General features: G+C 45.5%; 1 protein-coding gene and 1 long non-coding RNA gene across 2 annotated transcripts in view; one reads left to right on the top strand and one right to left on the bottom strand.

The window, feature by feature from the left end:
• SEC63 (SEC63 homolog, protein translocation regulator) overlaps positions 1-16,684 on the bottom strand; it is a 60,221-nt gene extending 43,537 nt beyond the window's left edge. The window contains exon 1 of the mRNA XM_051613112.1: positions 16,520-16,684. Within this exon, the coding sequence (XP_051469072.1) occupies positions 16,520-16,643 (124 nt within the window). The 5' untranslated portion in view covers positions 16,644-16,684. The remainder of the gene's footprint in view (positions 1-16,519) is intronic.
• A 229-nt stretch (positions 16,685-16,913) lies between these two features.
• LOC127382082 (uncharacterized) lies at positions 16,914-24,984 on the top strand. Its single transcript, XR_007888865.1, has 2 exons — positions 16,914-16,976; positions 23,667-24,984. It is a non-coding gene; the product is annotated as an uncharacterized LOC127382082 (long non-coding RNA).
• Positions 24,985-26,341: the final 1,357 nt, after the last annotated feature.

The following is a 26,341-nucleotide window of genomic DNA, read 5'->3' as shown; positions in this document are numbered from 1 at the left end:
GGTTGGACTGGATGACCTTATGGGTCTTTTCCAACCTGAATGATTCTATGATTCTATAAGGGAGCATCACGGTTTAACTCTGAGCCCGCAATTAAACAAATGAAAGGAGAGAGAGTAGGGAGAGACACTTATGGGTTGGACACTGAACTACACAGCTTTACCAGAATAGTAGTGATGAAAAGGAAAATATGAAATAGGTACAAATATATACAAGCCATATCATGTTCCCCCCCCCGCCCCGTAATGCCCACATCACCACTGAGGCTGCAGGGCAGGCCCTGGAAAAGTCCCAGGCTTGACCCCTGGAGTCAGGGGCAAACAGGAGCTGGATGCAGGAATGCAGGGATTCAGGAATGCACGGATCAGGATCAAAGGCAGATAAAGGGATGGAGTCTTCTCAGGATGCCAGCCATGAACAAAGAGAACCTGATCCTCATGATGCCTCAAATTTCTACGAGTGTGACACATATGGGATGGAAAACTTCATTTGGGCAATTTCGGTCACCTGTCTGGCCCACTCCTCCCCAAAGGATGGTTGGAGGTGTGACCCCTTTGTTCCCTTCTGGGGCATAAGATATTTTTAAGAACCAAGCAGTGGCCTTGGTTCTACACATCGTTCTCCAGCAGTAAGTATAAACATCGAGTGTTATCAGCACTAGAAGCAGACACTGATTGAAAAACACGTTAATTTCAGCAAGTGCAGCTACCTAGAAAAGACTTAACTGAGAAGGAAAATCACTAGAAAGAAAATTGGTTCTACCCTGGCTGAAACCAGGACAGGGAAGATAACTCAATCCCTTGCATCTGATCCAGCTCATGCAGGGCTTCAAAATAAGCTTTGAAACATGTCTCACAATTTTATGCATCAGATAAACCACACAATAATTTGTGGTTCTCCTGATCTGCACTGATTGTTCACATACTTAAAACCAGTAATAGAAAGAAATCAAAAAGGATATGACTAACATTTGGTTAAGCAACTGCCCGCTTAGTTCCAGTTGTGTAAGGCTTTAGAAAGCACTGTGAAGGAAAAATTCTGAAGTCAATGAAAACAGGGTTAATATGTAACACCGACTCCCTGCTGCTAGAATGTAAATCAATTTGGCATTTACTCTTTGCAACTTTTTTTTTTTCAAGACAAAAAATTGTGGGGAATCTTCGTTGGTTTAGAACTGGATCCATCACAACTAGAAGCAAGCTAATGGTTCCTTAAAATTAAACTACATTTTTAAATGCAAAACTAAAAGGCATTACCAGCACATAGAACTGGCATTTCAAACAAGCTGATAGCATTAAAGACAAGACAACTTGAGTTATGAGGACTAAAAAGCTCTGCTACAGAATCAGGGAAGAAAAAATTATGGGAGTTTTAAATGGACAACTACGAGCCAGAGTGATGATTTTATGAAAAAGTCAGCAGTGGTACTTGAACAAATCAGGCATCACAAACCTCATGGAAGACATGTGCTTGTGTTAAGCATAAATCACTTATTTCCAATACTGTTGATAGTCGTGCAGTGCTGAAGCAAGACAAACCCAACTGTTGAGTTCAACCCAACTGACCCAGATCAGCTTCCTGATCCAATGTGTGTCAGACCCACAGACATTGCCAAGGGGCAGTGCTGTTTGGTACCTGTCTTAACTGACTGCACTGCTTGCACAAATCATGAAAAGTAATGTGAAAAGGGTTTACCAGTGTGCTGGGAGAAACAGAAAGTGACTAAGAGAACTTTGTTTACTTAATCCTGTAGAACTAAGCCTAACAGGATGTGACTCCTTCTAGTGTTTTTGCTAGGATGCTTCTAACAAACTGCTGTGTCTTGTCTTTAAAAATCTGTGCCAGCCTGTGACACAACGCCCCAGTTCTCAAACCTGTCCACTACCCAGTCCTGCAAGGGCCAGATGACCCTCTCCTTTCCCCCCCTGCATCCCTCCTGCAAGAACAGCCAATACCCTATCACGCCAAAAAGTTTCCAAAAGGCCCTTAGGGGAAGGAGAAAAGAAAAGTATTTGTGCAAGGTAAATTAAAGAGTTGGCACAAAGTCAAACAAAAACTGACCATGGGGAAAATCAGACTGGGAACCTAAAAGGTGTTTTATAATAACCAGAGAGGCTTTGGAGCAGCCTTCCAGCAACAGCTGCAGGAGTCACATTTTGTGACCAGTATGACAACAGCACCAAGGAAAAAAAGAAAAGGAGGCAAGTGGTATGAACAAAAAATGAAGCCCTTTGGAGAGGTGACCACCACACACCTAAGCCAGTTAAGACATGTCCTGGAACAGTTATGCTGCAGTCAGACCTCCTCAGATGTTACCGAGTGGCCACTGTGTTCGTTTCTAAACAGGCATCTGCACAGCTCTGGATCCAATCTAATTACAGTTGATTAAAGCACATCAAAGCAAAAGCAGCTCATTAATTTCTTTCCAGTCTTGGGATGGTAATAGTCTCATTTGATTAACAACCCTCAAAGGAAACAGGACACTAAAAAGATGACTGTTTATAGTTATTTGTCCAGAATATAGAAACTCAAACCCTTCCCAAGTTGAGGTTAAAGTCCAGACTGTGCAAATTATTCGGAGCTAATCTGAGGCATTGCCTCTGTCACATGGCATCATTAACACCTACTACCTTGTGGAATTCAAAGCCAGGCAGCTACCTGGGAGAAAAAAGGAAGAGTACAAACAGCACCACTCCTAACATGGAGTTGCCACTGGCAATACATGACCCTGAGTAAGAAATCTGTATTCCTGCTGTATGCATGAAAAACAAACTTCCTGTTTATTTACAGACAATGTATGTGATTGCACCAAAGAAAATACTTGTTCAGAAGAAACTGTTGCAAGAAAAAAAAAACAACAACCAACACAACCAAGAAACAGAAAAAAGGCCAGCAAGAGCGGGAATACCAGATAATTACTGTGCTTAAAACCAGTCATGTATTCCTAATGAGCAAGTTGTGGATAAATCAGGTCGTTTTTTGCTTTGCCCTCCTCTGTCAAGGAGCTTTCTTTCACACAACTGGATCTGCTGTGCCACAGAACCATCATCCTGCTTCTGCAATACCCTGCACACCCCAAGCCTGCAGGAGTAAATATATCATATGCTGCTCAAGGCAAAGCTCTGCAGAAGAACAGGAATGGTACGTTCTTTGGATTTTAGCCCTGGAATCCTTGCTCTGGCAGGGCAAGTGGTTCAGTCAGAAAAGGAGATAAGAGGTCTCTGTTTCTTCTCACTTCAGATCATAGCTCCCCATTAAAGCCTAAGGACTTCAGACAGCATCCTCTGATATGGGATGACAGGGAGACAGTGAGGGGGGAAAATGCTTTTCCTCTAGTCAAAACAACTTCTCATTTGAGGTTAAAGACCTTAACAATAATGAATCTCTCCTATGGTTTTTAAAATAGGTATTAAACAGCCTTGAAAAGCAAAGGCATAATGCATCCTTGGGTTTTTGAATTTATCTCACTAACAATAGTCCACACACTAAGGTATTGTTAAAGTATCCCTCAGATGAGGATGTGAAGTGTCAGTTTACCCCTGGAAATTATTTGGTGAAGCATCTTGTGCTTCCTCCATTTCCTCCAAAACGCATCCAAATTTCCTGAGATTGACAAACAATCATCAATACAATTCTCCTAGAGGGCTTTCTTAAGTCCCTATCACAATGTATGTGACTATCCAGCCAGAACTAGACCCCGATACACTCTTAAGTTCTCAAGAAATAACACAATTACCAGTACAAAAGGAAATTTGAGTGCCACCTCTTCCAATTACTCTGGAAGAGGTAGTCAGGCCCTCCAGTGATACTAAAAGGTTCACTGACCCACCACAGGATGGGTGAGGAACACAGGGCACACAAACACAGAAGAAGGTTGGATTCACTGTTCCCACAGGTGACATACAACCTGTGGCCTACAACTCAGCCATGCCCAACTTTGGGCTTGATGCTCACCCACCTTACTTACTGGCACACACACTGCCTTACTGCACGTCTCCATCCTAAGAATACAAAGTCTTTATCTTTTTATACAAATAGTGTCTTCAAAACCAAGGCATTTATGAAATGCATATTGTTGTACCACCCTCCAATGGCCACCTCAGCAGTTCTGCTGGTGACCAGTGAAGCAAACAGGCTTCTGTAAGCACATGAGGAACACATACAAAGGACACTGGCAACACAGGGGCTGCCAGGCAGCTCAGGAACACAAGCACTTCTGTTGCCAGAAGAACCTGTGACACACATGTTGGCAGGAAACACAGTAAGAAAAGTACAACAGAGAGAATGAACCACTTTGGTGGGCAATGGCAAGGGCACCAGATAACTGAGCTATGCCAAGTCACCAAATGAGAGACCTACCTCCAAGTCATTTATAGGTGAACACCACAAGGCAACACAAGTACAGCAGCACTGCTAGAGTTTTGTTTCATTTTTAGTAACACGTGTAGGGTAACCTAACCGAGCCATCACTGAGGAATAATTTCTGCCCTGCTCCTTTCTGACAGTGAAGCAGGAGTGGTCTTCACTTTCTACAACAAAGGAAGTTCCACCCCAACATGAGGAGAAACTTCTTTCCTGTGAGGGTGACAGAGCCCTGGGACAGGCTGCCCAGAGAGGTTGTGGAGTCTCCTTCTCTGGAGACTTTCAAGACCCACCTGGACACGTTCCTGTGTGACCTGCCCTGGATGTTCCTGTTGCAGCAGGAGGGTTGGACTCAATCTCCAGAGGTCCCTTCCAACCCCTATGATTCACTGTTCTACTACTGAAAATTCTTGAGTTTTAATTATTTGCTCCTGAAGATAGAGGAGGATCCATTTTATCCTTACGAAAGCCTGACAAATTATGCCTAGCTAGACCTAAGCTTTTTGTCTCAGTTCCTAAGGAAATCCAACAAGTGCTCCAAAAGAAAACTAAGGGAGATGGTTTTTCATTTATCTCAACTCTGGAAGAGAGGAAGGAAATACACTTGGAATTGTAAAGGAAAAGTTTTCATCACCAGAATCTTGTTTCAGCTGCAAAAACACAGGTCAGTTTTAGGAAAAAATCCTGAGTACTAGTAGTCTTATTTTGTATCTAAAGCACGTAAGAGTTTCCATAAATGACACTGTCAAATTTTAGGACAGTCAAAATATTGAGAATAAATTAAATCCACAGGTTTTCTATCATTCTATCTCCAAAAGTAGGAAAGATATCTTTTTCTGATCTACTGGGGCTGCCTTTTAGACTTGCTGCCTTTGCTCTTCTTACTAGCCTGAAGACAGAAAGGATGCAGAAAAACTGCTCTAATGTCTAGTTCACAGTTCTACAGTTTGAATTCTCTAAACTGTGCACTAAAAAAAGGCTCCAGTTTCCTTCCAACAACTATCTACACGTGTACATATACCCTATGTATACACATATGTAAGCAAAGGCTGAAATCTTGGACTTGCTCCTACTTCAGCAATCACAGAAATTAAACAATGGTACAGACAATTTATTTACCAAAGTCTTAAACTGGCAATTTCTGAACAAATTTGCTTTTTTAATCACAGAACCTTTTCTCAGACAACAGGTGATGAATACTAGTATGAAAATACTCCCCTACTGCCTTACTAGGCCATTTTAGCTTTTACCTCTCTTGGCATTTTCCTTGACAATTACTGTAAAATAGACTCCACATAAATACAGCATGGTAGCTGGGAATCATTTAAAAATCACAGGATGAGGGAAAACTGCTGCACTTAGTTTCAAAAGAAGCTACTGACAAACCCTGACAACAACGTTTTAAAGCAGTAACCCATCTTCCCAGCAACCAAGAGGCAGATTCAAACTCACAGTAACTCACAAAACCAGCAGCTCCTCTGAAGCACTAAATGATTTCAAACCTTATTATAACAGAATTGACTTCTAGAATAAAACTCCAAGTTATGAGGCATGAAGCCAAGTCAATTGATTTAAAAGCTTTCTAAAATGCAGCTGCTTCAATCCAAAAGCCTTCAAATGACCACTAGTGTTTCAGTTAAGATTTTCTTTATCTGGATAGCATGTTTCAGGAGACTAGTCACACAAAACACTGATCAAAGACTTTGAACTGATCGTATCAATGGAGAATTAAGTGATCTGAATAGATGCTTTCCAATCTTGTCTATTATTGCAAGAATTGCCCTCATTACCCTGAGTTTATCTACAAAGAGCTCGTGTCCAAGTTAACCTCTTCACTAAATGTTCATAGCTGAATTATCTGACCCTAGTTGTTTTCAAAAGTGGGGGTTTTTTTGTCTAATTCATGTAAGTAATCAAAAAATACCAAGTGTTTAGAGTAACATGTTGTTGTTAACTATTAAAACTCCAAACAATTCATAAACTACAGAAAGCCCTGTGAAAGACCTTAACAGCAAGGCTGCTTCTTTTCTAGAGCATATTTTCCAGCAACTAGATTAAGCATAAAAGGTACAAAACACAGATTCAGATACTGTTACACACATTTTATAACACAAAAAGTAGCATTTGCTATTAATGTCTTTAATAAATAGTAATATAAGGTGATTCAACATCTTGAAAGTTAATTTCAGAGCTTGCTTACTTGAGCTTTTGGTTCACAGTGAGCCTTGCTGGTCTCAGGACACAGTTCCACATGTTATTACTCCTAACCAAGCCATTTCCAAACGTTCTTACTCCTATTAGCTTACAGCCTCATTCTGCTGACAGAACTGTTAGTGGGATTAACAATACTAACTTCTAAGCAACATCACCTTAATTAAGTTTTTAGTAGGGCTGAACCTATGGTTCCATCTGCAAAATAACGGAGTCTGAGTGGGGCTTTGGTAGAGGAAAAGTGACATCTACAAATCTGAGTCCTCTATGTAAGAGGAGATCATACTGATATAGCCTGGGGCTTCAAAAAAGGCTCTTAAAGGTTCCTCTCAGAAGTCTTTCAGGACAACCACCTGACTATAGCAAACATAAATATGTGGCTAGAAGACAGAGTGAATGGCCAGCTCTCACAGCAGAGGGAAATTGCCAGGAGACCTGCAGGAATCCATGTTGGAACCACAAGACTCACACTTCACTAATAAGTAACCTGGATAAAGGGGTGATATGATGGATTGACCCTGGCTGGACACCAGGTGCCCAAAGCCACCCATCACTCCCCTCCTCAGCTGGACAGGGGAGAGAAAACAAATGAAAGGCTTATGGGTTGAGATAAGGACAGGGAAAGATCACTCACCAATTACTGCCATGGACATAACAGACATAACAGGGAAATCAGTTTCATTTCTTACCAATCAAATCAGAGGAGGTAATGGGAACTCAAACCAAATCTTTAAACAGCTCCCCCTGCCTTTCCCCTCCTCCCAGACTCAAATTACCTTCTACACAGGGGGACAGGGAATGGGGGTTGCAGTCAGTTTGTCACATGTTGTCTCTGCTGCTGCTCCTTCCTCCTCAGTGGGGAGTACTCCTCACACTCTTCCCCTACTCCAGCCTGGGGTCCCTCCGATGAGAAACATTCCTCCATGAACTTTTCCAATGCGAGTTCTTCCCCTGGGCTGCAGTTCTCCATAAACTGCTCCAGCATTGGTTCCTTCCATGGGGTGATGTCCCTCAGGAACAGACTCCAGCCTGCATGCTGCATGGGGTCACAAGTCCTGCCAGTAAACCTGCAATTGTGCAGGTTTGTTTCCTCCCCCCTTCCTAAATATGTTATCACAGAGGTGCTGCCACTGATGGGCTTGACCAGCCTTGGTCCACCTTGGATCCAGCTGGCCTTAGCTCTATTAGACACAGGGGAAGCTTCTAGCAGCTTCTCACAGAAGCCACTCCTGCTACCAAAACCTTGCCACACAAACCCAGTGCAGGTGAGCAATTAAAATAAAGCTTCTGGACAATATTAATTTACTCTGGGTAATACATCCAAGGTTATCCTGAAGAATTCCAAAGGTTAAGAAAGTGGACTACACAATGGCACATGGAATTCAGGGTATCAAAACATGAAGAGCAATGGGGACTATCCTAATCTTATGTATATAAGTAAGGATGAGCTTGTGGCTGACCATTACCTCTCAGGAATGTGATCTTGGTTGTGTGAGAAACTGTCCTATGAAAACCTCAGCTGAACACGTAGTAGTTATAAAAAGCAAAGCCAACATTTAGAGGAAAGGAAGAGAACATTATTCCACAATACAAGCTTAAGATATGCACAACCTTGAGCATGATGCACAGTCCTAGTCCCCACCTCTCGAAGAGGGGCAACAAGAGAACGTTCAATTAAGGTGAACAAGGGCCAGTGAATGTATGAGAAGATTTATGGCCAAAATATAAGCTACAAATCTTCCAGCTGGGAGAGAAAGAAGTGCAAAGAGGCAATGGAAGGCTGTAAAAAACCTAAATGACAGCCAGGACAGGCAGGATTGAATGTTTACTGCCTCTCCCAGCAAAGCAAATAAGGATTGTCAAATAAAATCAGAAGCAGATGCAAAACAAAAGTGATTATTTGCAGTGTGGGCAGCAGAGCTGGTAAGCTCCTTGCCATAGGATGGTGGAGATGTTATGCTAAAAGAGTCATCAAACTGAAAACCATTGGAAACTGAGAAAGTGTGCAAAGGAAGCAACATTTCTGCTTGTCCTGTTATTCCCTCCTGAAGGCATACACTTTTGTAATATCACATAAAGAGGAAATCTGACCTAACCCAGTATATCCACTCTTTTGTTTCTTAAAAAAAAGTGACAATATCTGAAACTTTATTGCTAAGCCTTTGTAGAACTCCCAATGCCTGCAAATATCCTAGTTTCAAATAGTCCAACCAAGATAAAGGCATCTTTTGAATCTAAAATGCATCTCCTCCAACAGGTATATATTTAGAATGCTCTAAGTAATTTTCTGAACAAGGGTAATATTAAGTTAAAATCTGAAAACATCTCTTCAATCTTCTAAATTGTACACTTACTTAAAAACTGGTGCAGACACAAATATTTCTGCTCAGGAAAAAGCAATGAAGCACCTGTTTTGGGCTTCTCCCACCTGACATGGTCCAGCCAGCACAACCTCTCTCACCATGAAACAAAGGCCCAGTGTGCATGGGGTCCTGGCTAACAACTGAGGAGGGAAAGGACAACAAGTCCCTCAGGAGGAGAAGGCAGCACCACAGGCTCAAAGGACACAGCAGCCCCAGCCTAGCAGTGTTCAAATTGCTGCAGATGTGCAGCCTTCTTCACGAGCCTGAATTTGAAAAGGGGAAGAGGGAGGGGAGGAAAAAAACCCACACCAAATGAACCAACAAAACCACCAAATCCTCACTTTGGAACTTCTGTTTATCCCAGTCCTAGTCATTTACTTTGCTCCTCTCTCCCACTGCAAGGACGGTTTAGCTGCTCATGAAACCATAACTGAACCATCACACTTTACCCTTGGATATAGTAGGTCAAATAGCACTAACCTGACTTCTCTAAAAACATACCCTGTACATCCTGGTTGTTCAGTGTCATCTACTTGAGCAGCCAAGATACCCCTGCAGCAAGTAAGAAAATTAAAAATAAGGTATGTAATAAAACTTCTACAACGGTGTTTTCAAAAGCTTTCATAACAAAGGTGGAACTTTTAAAGAACAGAAACACCTTAATTTTCACATACATATAATGAAAGAATTTTTTTGTAGTAGTTTGATCTTTATCTTGCAACAAAAAGCTTTTCGTAATTAAGTGTTCTGGACAACCTTGAAGCTACCAAACTAATCTCTAATACAGGGTTATTAATTTAATTTTTATTGGTAGGAGGCTACAACACTTCTAAGATCACAATACTTCCAAAAAGTTCCATTAAAAGACATGGTTTTTTTTTTCCAAGTAACAATTCAGAAAACTCTATCCAAATACTTTGTTTTGAAAAGTATCTTTAGAAATAATTGCTAGGCATTACTAATGACATCTCATGATGTTTGCCCTTTCTTCAAATGTTTCTGCAGAAAACTGCTTCAAAATAGCAATATAGGAAAAATGAACAGTGTTAAGCATCACCATTATGTTCTGCTCTCCCCTTTTAATAGTCACCTAATAAGCTGTATTTTTCTGAATGTTAAATGGTTTACATCAACCATAGTACACTCCACCTCTCAATACCTCAAAAAATTCAATTTATACGTGATAACAATTCTTAAATGCATATGTGAGTTCCACTGACTCCTCTTCCACTTCCCAACACTATGCTTAGAGGTTGTATTAACAGGAAAGGAAAAGCACAGGCAAAAAATGCTCATATTCACAGATAACAAGTTTTCAGCCCCATGCTCATCCACCACATAACGACTAGCAAGGTATCCTGTGTTTTTATCCTGTCCTTAGGTTCTGTACTTCTACCAAACACCAAAATGCTGTGAAACACTTGTGAGTTAAGGCTACTGAGATTTCAATGAGCTGTGAGCAAGGATGGGGGGGAGGTGTTACACTCAACCCACTCCAATCAATCCTGCCTCAATTAGAAGCAGCACAGAAAGAATTTTACCCCAGGTGGGAGGAGCAGCACTGGGTAGCACCAAGATGCCTCTCCTCTCCCCCAGCTGCTGTGAGGTGTAAGTGCTCATTACTCCATTACAGATAAAAGAGAAGAAACACTGCCTGCATTCCCTACAGTGCCTCCAGTCACATCCAAGTTGCAGACTCACTGTTTGTCCTCAAGGAGCCAAATAAACTTTATAGCCTCAGTTCCACTAGTTCCATCTTAAAGGATGGGATTCATACTGATCTCGGGAGATCTACAGACGAAAAACTCCATTAAAAAAATGTCAGAGAAAGCTTTGTATTTACACTATTACATAGGGACATCCAGAAGAGTGGGCAAATATACAGAGAAGTATGGTTCCTAACACAGGAAACATTTCCAGAAGGTCTTTCCTGGGACTTCTGTGCAAGATTTTGAATGTGGGTGCCAAGTACTACCTATCTACAGTTGTATGAAAAAAATCCTGCTGCAGCAGAAGAGCAACACAGTAAAAACTTTTGAAAATAGTATTAACACCATCATATTCTGCCTTTTAACAATCACCAAGTAAGCTATATTTTTAAAGTATTTCTGTACTTTGCCCAGCCTTGATGCAAAAAGGCTGCACTAGAAACAGACTCTCAGACTGCCTCTGTTACTTCCTAGAGGGACAGCATCTGCAAAGATTAACAGGGAATAACCTCCTTTAACCAGATTTATTTAGGTTTTTATTATTAGCCCTGTGAAAGAAAACTAGCAACATCTCAGAAACATTTGAAAGGGAAAGGTGCAGGGGAAAAAGGTTAGTGAGCAACAGGAGACCATATAGGTGGGAAGGGATCAAGAAGAAACCTTACACCCTTTATATGGATTTCCATCACAATTAAACTGAACAGCTTCTACCAATTTCATAGCAATATTTTTTCCTAGATACAAAAATGCAGCAGCTCATTTCCCCCCCTTGCCCCATTCCTACAGTAGATTTTTCTGTTCTGACACTTCAAGAAAGAAGATCTGTGTTCCAAGCAGAATAGCTCCTACAGCCTCTTTTCTCTGAAACTGCAAGAGAAAACTTAATGAATTAACATTAACCCTGCATTCACAGCTATTATTCTTTGTGGTTTTCCAAACGTTTTTAACACCTTGGTTTGTTATAGCTGCTGCAAAAGACTCAGGATAGAGACTTTTACTCTTTCCAGCAGCTTTGTAACACATTAGGAATACCCAGTACCCTAACACAGAAGGGTTTTTTTTAAATGTAGACATAAATCAACTCAAAAATTGAATGAAGTTACCAGCTTTCACAGATACATGTACTTAACTATGAAGAACATCACAATTTATGACCACCTGTTTTAGCACAGCTTTATAATTATGTGTCTCAATTCAGCAGCACAGGGAGAAGTCAAAAAGTACACCAAGTTCAGCAAACACGTCAGCATTGTGCAACAACTGGCACATTTTCCAACTCAATTCATTCACCTCTTGCTCTGCGTCTCCTTTTTGGATGGTGATGTTTAATCCACACAAGGCTACAGTGCAGCTGGTTCAAAGCAAGTCCATCAACATGAAGATACTTTGATAAGCACTTAGCCATCCCTAACTGCTGAGAAAAAAAAAAACAAGTCTCCTCTTCATTTCTTACAATAATTTTTTGAAAAACAACTTAAACTCTAATTTAAGAAAATATTTCTTAATTAAGAAATTAATCTGCACCAAAGTTTCTGGCAACCGCATTTTTTTGCTCCAATCAGAAACAGTCCTTGCAATAGTTTTGCTCACAATAATTATGTTCAAGTCATACCAGTATTTACCTGAAACACAAGTAATCCACAAAGAGTATGAGCTCTTTTTTTTTTTAATAATAACAACAATAATAACAACAACAACAAAACACAGGTTCTAAAGACATGTCAAGGATAAATAACATGGCATTTTCACCAACACCTAAAACCATCACCACCATCACCACCACAGCAAGAATCCATCTTTTCCCCATTCCAGCTCACAGCCACATCCTACACCATCCCAGATGTCCCTGAAGTGAATCCTACCCAGAATCTAACACAGATTAAAAGTAACACACGAGAAAAGCGCCAAGAATTAGTTTTAGCTCAAATTAACTCCTTCCAGTCCCTCACACTGCTCAGGTGCTCCATTTGGCACAAGGAAAGGGGAAAAATACAAGACTTGCTTTGTTAGAGCACTGTTACCTTGAAGCAGTTATGAAACTGCAGTCCAAGATACAAAGCTGAACAATTAACCTTTTAGAAGAGCCTTATTAGCGCTACAATGAACACGGAGGAGATAAAGTCATTGGGACAAATCCGTTTTATGAAGTCAATTACCTCTTTGTTTGGTTTATCAAAGCTGAGGTAATGAAATTACAGGACAGTTCACTGGGTGACTACCATACAGCAAAGCCCTCCCAAATATAAATAACTGAACTTTGCTGCAGACTGCAGCAACACTTCACATGGACTCCCTCAGAATGCCTGGAGAAAGCAGACTTAGACACCAGTGAAATAAAAGCAGCTCAGATTCTACTCAGGACTTGAGTGAGACAATTTAAATCATGCTATTCTTCAAGACAGTAGTAGTATTGAAAAGGCCTGTCAGAAGTTTACTTTGAAAAGAACTAAGATAAAAATCTTAATGGCTTACCAAAATAAGAACCTATCCTGCTAAAAAGCTGACATTAGGTAACAGATTTTGAGTTGTCTTTCAGTAGTAAAGCAGTACCAGTCCTGAACCAACACTGATTTATTTATTTTTTTCTTTAATTTACTCTAGGGGCACTTATTACAAAACTACAGCACAGAAAAATCCTAAAATGTTGCAGCAATTCCCAGATTTTTGGTGCTCAATCTCACCTGAAGAGAGCTCTGGGATGTTTTGCACTCTCGTTCCTCTCCCTGCCCTGCTGCTCTCTGCTGTATCCCTACCAGGGATCCGTGGCAGTGCCTTTGCAGAAGAACCCTCCACACTACAAGCACTTCATTCTCACCTCAGACCAGCTCTAGTCCATTCTCACAAATCCATGTGGCTGAAGCTATCTTCCAGCCCTGCTTTTACCAAAAAAGGAACCTGCTCTGTGTCTTTCGGGGGCTCTGGTTCCCATTGCAAATGGCTCTTGGAAAGGAGGAGGACAGGCCTGTGATTTGCTTCACAAAAGTTTCCTCTGATCCAGTCTTCTCAATGCTGGCAGGCTGAAACAGCTAGCTAGTCTACCTAGGCCTCACCGACTCTGCCCAGGGCCACAAAGGCAACTCTACACTGGGCTATCTAGCACAGGTAGGACAAAACACAATTCCAGAGCAAAAATGGTAGTTGGTCCTGCACAGAGAGAGCAAAAGCCTTGGCAGAGCTTATTCAGTTTGGCCCTGTATTGTGCCTCGCTAGTTGGAAAGCCTGCTCTGAATTATTATAAACATCTCTTATCAAAGTCTAGATATTCCTGCTCCTTACAGGAATCAGAAGATAAAAGTGCTGGAAAAATTACCTTCTGACGACACAGGACTCCTCGCAGCTTCCAAAATTAAACAAGTATCTCACTCAGGCTGGGCATTAGGAAGAAATTCTGGAGTGTGAGGGTGGTGAGACCCTGGCCCAGGTTGCCCAGGGAAGCTGTGGCTGCCCCATCCCTGGCAGTGTTGAAGGGCAGGTTGGATGGGGCTTGGAGCAACCTGGTCTGGTGGGAGGTGTCCCTGCCCATGCAGGGGGTTGGAACCTGATGAAATTGAAGGTCCTTTCCAACCCAAACCATTCTATGATGTGGTTTGGGTTGGTTGTTGTTTTTTTTCACTGAACTATTCTAAAAACCAGAAGTCACAGCTAAACAATGGGTACTTTGCACCATCACAAGATTTTAATTTATTCCTGAAATCTGGAGCAGGTGCAATTGAACACATATGAACTTGTCTGAAGACTATTCAGAGGATTTTGCTGGAAAAGAGTCACAGAAGAGCTGCACAATTCAAGAACTAGAACACCACAATGAGGCACAGGAGTGCACCAGTAGTCCTGAATTTAATCTGCACAACACCTCAACTCCTTATTCAAAAACAGCCTGCAGACAACAACTCAACCAGGAGACTGTGGGCCCACTACTAAACCACACACTAAAAACTGGACTATACTCACATTTTAAAAGCCAGGAGGACGATTACGAGGCAGAAATAATTCTTCTCTTTCCACTCATTGCCATGCCTGGTGATTTTCACTCAGTTGACTCATTTTTGTACCAACAGAATAATAACATTTCTCTTACGTTTTGGAAAGCACAGTTTGACAAAGCTTTTTAAGCACCTAGTACTAATTGCAGAATGATATGCCCTCCACACACACAACAAGGCTGGCTGGAGGGAAAAAAGTGAGTCATGTTTAATGGCAGGGCCTGCTTGGAAACTGGGTAAAATCCATACAGCTGTGTAGCCATATTCCAAATGTACTTTGTTTTCTGTCATCCTGGAAGGCTAGCAAAGTGTTTCCAAGCTTGACAGCATCTCTATGGCTTTTGCTGCTGCTGTCAGCCCCCTGAAACTGTGAAGTCAAGAGCACTGAGGGTCACTGTGGCCATGCCATTCTGTGCAGCTTCTCAACCAAGTCACACCAATTTTCCCAAGAAGCAGCTGCTAAGAACTATCAGAGAAGATAAAAGGTTATTCAAGAGTAATTTTCTCCCCAGTTACCTCCCACCCTTCACCAAATAAAAATCTTAAGTTTTGGGGAAAGGCTATAGAAGCAGAGTTATTCTCTCTGTATGATCCCCAGCTCCTTAATAACAATCCAACCATTGCAAAATGTCTTCAATGACAGTAATGCCTCCCTCTTGCAAGAGCCAGGACTCAGCAAGACAGAACAAAGAAAGCTTTCTTTCCAACAGAAAGAACAACAGGTAGCACTGGGAGGGCAGAGATGAATCCTCCTAGGAGCCTCTCCAGCCAGTGGAAGTCCCAGGCATGCTTCTCAACAACCAAGATGGTAAACAGCCACGATTTAGCACCAAAACAGCATTTGTTCAATCAGGTGTTTTTTTTCTACTTCCTCCTTACTGGAAGTCAGAGGAGTAAGATTTCTTTGTTGATTACTTCTTTTCATATAGAACTAAGTTAAAGAGAACCACACGAGCCATTTAAAGCGGCACACAAAGCCACCAGATACTGGATGTAAAAAGATGCAGGGAACTGAAAGCATCTTTCTCAGACTGCAAAGCAATCTTAAAAGTTCTGAAATGCAAGTTCTTAAAAGGTTGGTGGTTTCAGCAGTGGGAATTAGCACCAAGCACCTCTGCTCTACTGAGCATTTACTATCCCGCCTTTAAACACAACTTCTACAGCCTTTTTCACCTCAAAACGCAGCTAAAAACGTGTTCCTGGCAGCTTTTATCCCAAAACGCCTTCCCCCTCCAGAAACAGAGGGATGCAGGAAAGACAAAGAGGGAAAACGACTGCGGGAACAAAACGCAGGAGCATCCAGAGAAACTTTCCGAGCACTGTTTGGGCGACAAAGCATCAGGGCAAGACGAGCAGGGGCCGGGGCACTCGGGACATGCGACGGGAAGAAACGCAAGCCCCGTTTTCACGCTTGCGGTGACCTTAAGAGCGCACAAACAGAGCCTGGTAACTTCTCCCCGGCTCCAACAACGTTCAATAGCCGATTCTTCTTCTTCCCACGGCGACGATTTAGGTCAGTCTCCCTCAACACACCCCCCCCCCCCCAGGAAGACAAAGGGAGGCAATAAAAACCAGAACTAGGGGTTAAAAAAAACAACAACAACCCTGTAACAAAGCGCAGCGATGACTCTGCAAGAGCTGAGGCGCAGGGGGGGGTGTTGGGGAGGCGGGCTCGGACCCTCCTGCCCGCGGGGCCCGTTCCAGGCCTGACACCGAGCACGGCCCGGGGGGCTGGGCCGGAGCGGAGCGGCCGCGGGAAGGGCCGGGCCCGGCGGGAGGCACCGGGGATGGAAGCGGGGAGGAGAAGCAGGGAGGAGGAGAAGCGGGGGAGGGGAGGGGAGGAGAGGGGAGGCGGCGGGCCCAGGCGCAAGGCCGGGCCCGGGCCCCGCTCACCGGCGTGTTGGTCCCGCGGCCACAGGTAGTAGGTGGCGGGGATGACGATCAGCCCCACGAAGCTGGTGAGGAAGTAGAAGAAGGTGTTGCCGCTGTCGTCGTACTGGAACTGCTGCCCCGCCATGGCCTCTCAGCGCTGACCGGGCACACACCCCCCGTCCCCTCCCTCCTTCCTTCCCTCCTTCCCTGCCCCCCGGCCCCGCCGCTGGGTCCCGCGTCCCGGCTGCGCGGGGCCGCCCCGGGATCCCGCGAGAACGGCCGCGGAAGGAGACGTGTCACTCGGCAGCCACCATAGCCCCGCCCGGGCCCCGCCATTGGCTCTGCCCTCCCCCGCCCCGCCTCCCGCTCCCTCAGGGCGCTCGCCCCGGGCCCCGCACCCCCTGCCCCGCACCCCCCCCCCCGGGCCTCGCCGCGTCCCCCGGGCCCCGCCGCGTCCCCGCCTGGCTCCCGCAGGAAGGTAACCGACCGCGCGGTCCTGCCGGGAGCGCCGCGCTGCCCACCCCCCTGCCCCTTGCGCCTCCGCGCCTGCCCCACAAGATGGCGCCGCTGCCCCGCCGTGCCGCCTCAGCCCTGCCCGCCTCAGCCCTGCCCGCCTCGGTCCTTCCCTTCTCGGTCCTTCCCTTCTCGGTCCTTCCCGCCCCGGCCCTGCCCGCCTCAGCGCCGCGCCGGGGGTAGAGCCCCGGGAGCTGCCGGGGGCTGGAGGGAAGGCGACCGGCCTGCTCGGTGTGCCGAGCAGGGCCCCGCTGCGTCTCGGGCGGGAAGGGCTACGAGAAGAGCGTGGGCAGCAGGTGAGGCTGCCCCTTGCTCGGGTGAGACCCCCGCCCGGCAGCGCTGTGTGCCTGCCCCCAGCACGGGAGGGACCTGGAGAGGGGCCAGAGGAGGCCACAAGGATGAGCCAAGGGCTGGAACAGCTCTGCTCTGGAGACAGGCTGGGAGAGTTGGGGTGTTCAGCCTGGAGAAGAGAAGGCTCCAGGGAGACCTTAGAGCACCTTCCAGTGCCTGAAGGGGCTCCAGGAAAGCTGGGGAGGGGCTTGGGACAAGGGCAGGGAGGGAGAGGACAAGGGGGATGGATGAAAACTGGAGGAGGGGAGATTGAGGTGAGACATGAAGGAGAAAATCTTCCCTGTGAGGGTGGAAAGGGGAAAGGGAGAAGCAATATTGCTTTTTCCACTCATGGCCTATCTGGATGATCATCCAGACCTGAAGGTAACATTCCTTACCGAGGGAATGTTAAAAAAAACACAGGCTACTGAGTTCAAGCCTGCCTTAATTCCCAACCACACAAACCAGAGACCCAAATTACTGGCAGAAGCATAAGTGCTGTGACAAGATCCCTTAATCTCTCTGGAAGAAAAGCAATAACAAACCTGGTAAGGTACCAAAAAATGACAGCCAGACTGACTGGTTTAGATGGTGAAACTTTGAACATTTCAACTGTAGCAGGTAAGCAATTTCCAAACAGAATGGAAGATTTCATGATTGTGAAATGGAAATTACAGGCTAGGAGATAGGCCTACAGCTGTGGGAACTTGTGTCCCAGATATCATGGCCTTCCTGATCTTCTGTGAGGTAGTGGCCTCCTTCCCACAGCCAGTGGAGACTGGAGAGCAGGCATCTACAGAGGCAGGGGCTGGCTGGCAGATGGTGTTCATGGAAATGACACATTCCAGTTTCGGTAACAGGGTTTTGCTCTGGGATCCGGCCGAATCAAGAAACTGGAAAGAGATTCTTCTCTAAAGTCCTTTTTATGAATAGCAGTTGCACCCTTATCATCCAAGTTGCTCACCCTTCACACGAGAGTTTGGACCAGTAAGTCTGGGGTTTTGCTTTGTGTTGGTTTGTTTTGCTTGCTGTCTGGTTACTAAGCAGTTTCCAAGGGGTCACCTTGTACCATCTATACAGTGGGTTCTGTTTCACACCCTCTGGGGCAGTTTCAGCCAGTTCTACTTGGCACCGTGTGATATGGTTGTTACACTTCATATACCACAATCTATAGGCTTTGTCCACCCTTCCTATTAATATTTAAGCTGCTAGAGCTAAATTTTGACTAACTTCTACACCACCCCTCCCTTTTTTATAATGAGCATTCCTGCTACATGGGAGCAGAGTGTTTGTAGCCTCCTCAGGTGTGAGCACAGCCGAGAAAATATTACAAAGATCATTATAAAAATTAATAACCCATCAAGAATTTGTTTTGCCCAAGCTCCTAAATCTGGGACCCAGAGGGGGAGACAAGACCAGACTTCTTGGGATCCAGTTGTGCTTTACATAAATGTAGAGTATCTTTTAAACAGTCATTAGAATCTCTACCAGCTATGAGTAAATCATCTACAAGTTGCACTAAAACTGATCCACCAGGTAACTCAATATCCTTTAAACCTTTTATTAGCTGAGAAACTGGAGGAGGGGAGATGGAGGTGAGACATGAGGAGGGAATTCTGGAGTGTGAGGGTGGTGAGAGCCTGGCCCAGGTTGCCCAGGGAAGCTGTGGCTGCCCCATCCCTGGCAGTGTTGAAGGGCAGGTTGGATGGGGCTTGGAGCAGCCTGGGCTGGTGGGAGGTGTCCCTGCCCATGCAGGGGGTTGGAACTGGATGATCTTGAAGGTCCCTTCCCACCCAAACCAGGCTGTGATGCGATGATCCCGAGGGCGCAGCGATGCAGTCGGTCGCGGCAGAGCCGTCATCCCGATGCACAGCAGAGGGCCCTGGCGCCACAGGCTGCGGGACCGTCGTGTGCTGGGTTATCGCTCTCCAATCTTGAGCGGCCAGGAGCTGCGGGGCGGCAGGGGGAGCCCTCCCCTCGCTGCGCGTCCCCCCGCACCGCCCCGCTCCCCGGCACCGCTCCCCGCGCTTTCGGGAGCTCTGGGTCGGGATCCTGGGCTTCGGATCCCGGCACTATCGAATCAGTACCACCGAGGTGACAGACCTAGCTGTACATCCCGGGTTTGGAGGAGAGCTCTTCCTGATAAACCAGCTGGGGACTCTCCTGCTACCACAGATCTTCCCCACACCCCCTTGTTTCCTGTTGTTAATAGGAATTGTTTACATGAGAGTTGTTCTCCTTTTCCTGTTACCACTTGAGTACCTTGCCCTGTGGTACAGGTCCCCTCCGTGCAAAATCAAAAAGACAAGAGTGTTGCCCCTGTGTCTTGTAAAGGTTGCACTTCCCTTCTGTTTTCCCAAGTATGTGTCCCTGGGGATTCAGCCAAGCTTTCCACATCCCATTTCCTCAGAAACCCCTGAGCCCCCTGCCTCCAGTCACTGCGGATGAGTTCTTGATTCCTGTCTGACACTCCCATGTCCAGTTCCCTCCGAGGCCACCCCCAGGAGAAGTGACCAAGTTTCCCACAGCAATGACACTTTTCCTCCCAGTTATTTCCAGTCCTTCTCATTCCTCTTTCAAATCTCCAGTCTGACTTGCCTCTTGTTTTGTTCTCTTTGAGGGGAAACCCCCTCCCTTGCACTCTGGGTTGTAAACTCCCTGCTGGTGCTGCTGTTGAAAGCCTGGCTTCTCCTTGCTTTCCCTGTTTCTTCTCTTTTGCAAGTCCAGCCTTATGTTGTTCCTCCCATCCCTCAAACATAAACACTTAGCAATCCTTTATAATTGTCTCCTCTTGCCACCCAGGCATGTGTTCTTGAAAATATTTCCATATATCTAGGGTGGCTTGATAACAAACCCACTTGCTGCTGGCTCATTGGTGAAGTTCTTCAAGGTTGTTCCTCCATAGTTTAATAAAGCTCACTGTCCTCATCCCCAGTAGTCACTAGGGTGTTCATCTGGCCTCTGCCTCCATTCCTGTGCTTCTGCCCATCCAATCCCAATTTGCCACAAGCTCTAATAGTTTCCACTAAATTCCAGATCACTGTCCTTCAGTTGGCTGTGTCTCCCACATTATCGTAATCCCAACTTGGATCATTTGACAGCCAAGGATTCTCATTTCCCCCAGCCTGTCGCATCAACTCTGCATCCTTTTCAATTACTTGATCCCTTTCATCAGATCAAAATTACTTCTTCAATAATATTTGAGTATCCCCCCCCCAAGGGTTTATACCCAGTACAAATGTGTGGAAATAACTGGGCACACTGACCCACATCTTCCCTTCAACCAACTTTTCCAGTAACCCTGGCAATCCAGCCCAGCACTGCAAAGTTCTCTAGCTCACGCTGTTGCCAAACAAGTCTGATAAGGAGAAGGATTTCTACTATTTTCCTGTTTTGTAGCTATCTTAGTTTCCAGCAAAATGCAGTGGGACACGACAGAAGTCCAGCCTATCTAGGTCATTAAACCAACACAGGAAGAAGGCTCTTAGTGTGTGTAGGTGAGAAAGAGAGAACAGGTTTGCATGGCACATTTCATTTAAATGAGCATTGCTAGCAAAATAGCTCTTTGTGAGAGCTTCAGAAGCACCTGTAGCCATGGAAAAGCTCCAGGCATGAGAAAGGCAGCAGGATCTGCCCTGCCTGGGTAGCTGGGATGCCATGGGTGCTGGGTAGCCAGGCATATCTCTGCCTTTTTTCTGCTCATGTTCCACTCTGCTGGCAGTGTCACTCAGGAGTCTTTGTGTTTGGCCCAGTGGTGGTAGAAATGTTCTTCCTCTGTGTCTCGTGACACAAGATGGGTCATTAAATTATTTCCAGTCAGCAAAAGTTGAATGTGACCAACCTGAAGAGCCATGAACCAAAAGAAGACTCTCATGAAGAGAAAGACACAGTGAGAGGGCAGGTGCCTGCACTTAGTTCCACTAGGGCAGGTGAGCACTTGCACAGAAGCCAGATTCAAATTGATGGCCCAGTGACCCACCCTGGGACCACAGTGGACCTGTCTCTGTTAGATTTGCCTGTTTGTTTTGGTGGGAGTAAAATCAGCAGTTGTCTAGGACCATAGAAGAGTTGAGCTGTACAACACACCTAACATGACATCACAAGGCTCTTGTAAAAATTGCAGTGCCAGAAGAGCCAGAAGAGTGACAGAGAAGAGTTTATGCACCCCTTAATCACATCTTTGGCTTTTGGGCTATGATTCCCTGGAGTCTTAGCATAAAATCCAATTATTAAGTTACATCAGGAATCAATCTGGTTGGCATTTTGGCCCACTTTCTTCTGTCCTGTTGAGTGCACAGGAGTGAGGAACTCAGCAGGGCTTTAGGGGTTGAGGGTTTCCACTGACCCAGGTCCAAAATGCTGACCTGTAGCACATTGGCCAAGGGAGTCCTCTCTCCAGCCTTTCTAGGCTTTTTGTGAAGATAAACCCTTCCTCTCTTTCTTTGCTTTCTTTCCTTTCTCCTCTTCTTTCTCTTTTCTCATCTTTCTCTCTTCCTTTCTTCCTCTCTTTCTTCCTCTCTTTCTCTTCTCTCTTTCTCTCTCTCCTCTTTCTCTTCATTCTCCCTCTCTTTTTCCTCTCTCTCCTTTCCCCCACCTTTCCCCCAGCTTCACACAGGGAGCAGCAAGAGGTTTGGCCCTTCAGGAGGTGCAGGCTTTTCTGCAGGGTTCACAGGCACCAGGCACTAATTTTGGGAATACCAACCATGGAAGCTGGAGCACAGCTGCTGCTTCTCTGGAAATGAACGTGTTGCAGTGAAATCCAGCAACTGGGACTCAGGGGAATTATAAGGATAGGCACAACAAAGATGCAGTAAGTGGATTATCTCAAAAGTCCCCCCTCCACCACCACTTTTTTTTTCCTCCGAGTTTCCCATTTTTCTTTAAGTGAACCGTTTTATGCTGCATTTTTAAACACGGCCTAAAAATGATGCACTAGCACTGCCTTCAGAAGTAGGAAAGAATTTGTAAATCGTGCTTCCTCCTTGGCATTCAGAGCTCTCCAAACAATACCTGGCTTGATAGTTGACCTCACAAACCGGGGAAGACAGAAACAAGTCACAAAGATTCCTGCGGGTTAAACTATTTTCCAAGCTGCTTATGAAGCTTAGAGCTCAAGTGGCCTTTGCACAGAAACTCACAGAATACCTTGTCTTTTTTGAAAGGGTTACCACCACCTAATTCACTTTACCTCTGCTGTCGAATTAGAGGTATTGTTTACTCCTCTGCTGCTCAGAAAATGCTCAGGAAGTGTGATATTATGGTCCACCCCACGAGCCTGCTCCAAGGCACAGCAGCTTAGCCCAGCATAACACTCCCGTCTGTTCACTGGGCCTGGGCTTGCTTAATGAATATTATTTGAATGTTTAAGAAGGACTTTCCCTGACATTTTTATTTATTCCTCCATAATCTCAACCATGCTGCCAGTGATCAGGCAAAATTCCCACTGACACCATTGCCTGGCTGACACCGACACAGGGTTTGCCCAAGAAATAGGTGCAAAACCAGGAGCTGGTGCTGGATTCCAGAGAGTTTTTTTCAGCTTTCATGAACAATTCCTAATTAAGTACAGTTATCTGGTTTAAATTGCCCACTGCTTATGTTTCAGGGGCATCTGGGTTTAGATTAAAGTGTCAGAAGGCAAAGGATAAAAATGGTTTTTCATTAAGATCAAAAAGAAATTAATATCAAAGAGAAGTCCTAGCAAAAATAAAGGGACTTTAAAAACAGCATCTACTGGCTCAGCTGATCTATACCCCATGTTTGTGGCTGAAGCAGATGCTTGTTGCTAGAAACTCTTGATGCAGAAAGCAGAGCTAGAGGAGACACAGGGAAGGGCAACTGAAGTCATAGAATCATAGAATGGTTTGAGTTGGAAGGGACCTTCAAGATCATCCAGTTCCAAACTCCCTGCATGGGCAGGGACACCTCCCACCAGCCCAGGCTGCTCCAAGCCCCATCCAACCTGCCCTTCAACACTGCCAGGGATGGGGCAGCCACAGCTTCCCTGGGCAACCTGGGCCAGGGTCTCACCACCCTCACACTCCAGCATTTCCTCCTCATGTCTCACCTCAATCTCCCCTCCTCCAGTTTTCATCCATCCCCCCTTGTCCTCTCACTACAAGCCCTTCCAAAGTCCCTTCCAGGGAGCAAGGAGACAGGCTGGAGCTCTGCAGAGGAGGTGGTCAGGAAAGGACATGTTAGAGGTTTATGAAGCTTTGGCAACAACAGCCAAGGGGAAGAACTGCTCAAGAATTGCAACAGCAGCGTGAGGGAAACTGGAGGAAACCAGTTGGAGATTGGCTTAAAACAGACATTCTTTCTGCAGAGGGCAGTGAAGGTTTGTTGCTGGCAGCTACACGAGGCTGGGGGAGTCAGACTGCATCACCAAGCTGCTAAAGGATTTGATGGGCAGTAGATCCATGGATGGACACTAAAAAGAGTAAGCCAGGACATCCCTCTGAAGATCCCTAGTAGCCTCTACCCAGTGAAAGCAGCAAGATACCTTGTACTGATAAATGCCCACTGACTGCAGCCCCCTCCCTCTGGTAGAGAGGATCCTTTGCTTCAGAAAAAGACCTTTTTCATGAGCAACCTTCTTGTCTGCAGTGTGATCAACCACCTCTTGTGGACACATTGACTTTTCTGCTTCTGCATCAGAAAGGTCCAGCCCAAGGTGATTTCCACATCATTCCAACCATCCCAGCTGGGACCTTTCCTGCAGGATCATGCTGGCCACCCAGCTCCATGACACTTGCTTCAGTGCTGCCCATGGCAAGAGGTGGGAAGCCTGCAATAGGGTGAAGGCTCTTTTGTGAGCAGTGGAGCCAGGGAGTGGTCTGAAACTGTCCTGGTGCATCACAGCAGCAGCCCGGCCTGTGTCACTCCCAGGATGGGACAGCAGCAGTGAGATTTACTGGTGAGGAGCTGGGACAGCTTGTGAAAAACCAGAACATCAGCAAGTTACAGCTGCTCCCCTCCAGGTACACTGAGTGCCTGCCTGGCCTGTGCGCCCAGAGCATTAGGAGCAAGATGGCCTTTGGTGCCAGATTCTGATCATAGAATCACGGAATCCTAGAATCATAGAATGGTTTGGGTTGGAAGGGACCTTCAAGATCGTCCAGTTCCAGCCCCCCTGCATGGGCAGGGACACCTCCCACCAGACCAGGCTGCACAAGCCCCATCCAACCTGCTCTTGAACACCTCCAGGGATGGAGCTTCCCTGGGCAACCTGTTCTAGTGCCTTCCTGCCCTCATGGGGAAGAATTTCTTCCTGATGTCTCTCCTAAATCTACCCTCCAGTTTTCCATCTTCTGCTCAGTGAGGTAAAATAATGATCATGGGAGATTCAGGCACAGAAGGCAGGGAGCTCCAGTAAATGTTTGAATCAGAGAGATTTAGCCTAACCTGGGGGACAGGGACATGCACATCTTTGCTGTAGGTGGGGCCAGGCCATCACTCCAGGAGGTCCTGACCTAGTGATTCACACCAGGCCAGCAGACGCACAGGATCTTCAGCCCAGCTAAACACAACCCTCACAGCTGCCACGGGGATGGCCTCAGTGGAGGTGTATTTTAAAGCTTTTTTGTTTGTTTTTACCTTGATGTCTGCCAATCTGTATGAAGTAAAGACCTGCAAAAACACCATGATGTGTTTCCACATTTATTTTCCCTTCACTTGTTTCCAGTTCACTTCAACTCAGGCTGACGAACTCCAAGTCATATTGTGTTCTCCACCTTGTATCTCAGGCACCAGGTGATAAAGATGTGCAAAGCAAATGCAGAGGCTGTGCAAGCATAATGAAGGGACTAATGTCATTCTCCAGAGCTTTTATTCTCATTCCTCATGAAAGCTGTGTGCTCTGGGACAGAAACCTGCCACCACAACCTTCTGAAACATGGGCTGCTATGGAGAGTTGTTACTGAGGGGAGGCTGTAAGATTGATTTCTACCGTGTCACCAGCCCTGATGACATTTATTCCATTACCAGTATTTATTTTCTAAGCTTTTTCCATACACAGGTCACTGACCTTTACTTAACTGCCTCAGCAAATGGAAGGGCTGTGTTCAGCACCTCACCCACAGCTGTATTTGGGGCTCCCCTCCTCACACCCCCTGCCCAAACATCTCACCTTGTTCTTTCAGATCTGTAATACTCTGCATTTTGCTACAATGAGATAATTTTCAGAATTAGCAAAAAGGAAGATGTACTAACATCTGGGTGCCCCTAAAACCCCCTTTCAATTGACTGAGCAGATTTTTCAAGGCCAATGAAAGGACCTTCAGCACTCTTCTCCAGCTCTGTCAAAGGATTAGGGGAGACTGAGACTTCGTATGATGTTACACTCATTTTTTTTGTTTATAGCTGAGCTGTACATGTCTGATCACCAGGGTTTCTGATGCAAATGCTGCAGCCTTTGGTGGTAGCAACTTGGAGGAGCAATGCTGTGATTTTAACAAAGCTGTCAGATTAAGTGACTGCATGGTTACACCATGATATTAATACACGTTCTTATCTGTCAATTAGTTAACTGGCTAATAAAAAGAGCCTAGCTTATAGGATTTTACTAATGAATATAATGCTTTGTTTCTGGGCAAAACATATGCTTTGGATATATAATTAGAAAAAGCCCCCCTCCCTCTCCCCTATGGAGGGAGCATGTGCAGCTGAAGAAAGGAGCTCATTATACCTGCGAGGGGTCAAAGTCTGTGGATCTGTAGCTTATGGTATTATGACAGATTACAAAATCACTCTATTATGCTAGTCAATCTGTTTCCAAGCACCAGCTAGCAGGGAGCAGGGCACTAGAACCTCCCAAGCAGGTCGCCCGTTGGCTTTCCCCAGAGGTCTTATGATGGGTCAGCTGGTGGTGACACCACCTCTGACAGCTCAAGAGGTCAGACGTTCCCTGCCCAACTTCTGCCTTTGTGGTCACAAAGCCTCTTCACTCCCTGCTTCAGGTTGCAAAGAGCTCCTAGGAAGAGCTGAAGCAGCCTGGGGTAG

The sequence above is a fragment of the Apus apus genome, chromosome 3 (genome assembly GCF_020740795.1).
Source record: "Apus apus isolate bApuApu2 chromosome 3, bApuApu2.pri.cur, whole genome shotgun sequence".
Lineage (NCBI taxonomy): Eukaryota > Metazoa > Chordata > Aves > Apodiformes > Apodidae > Apus > Apus apus.
This window is presented reverse-complemented; position numbering and strand designations above follow the sequence as displayed.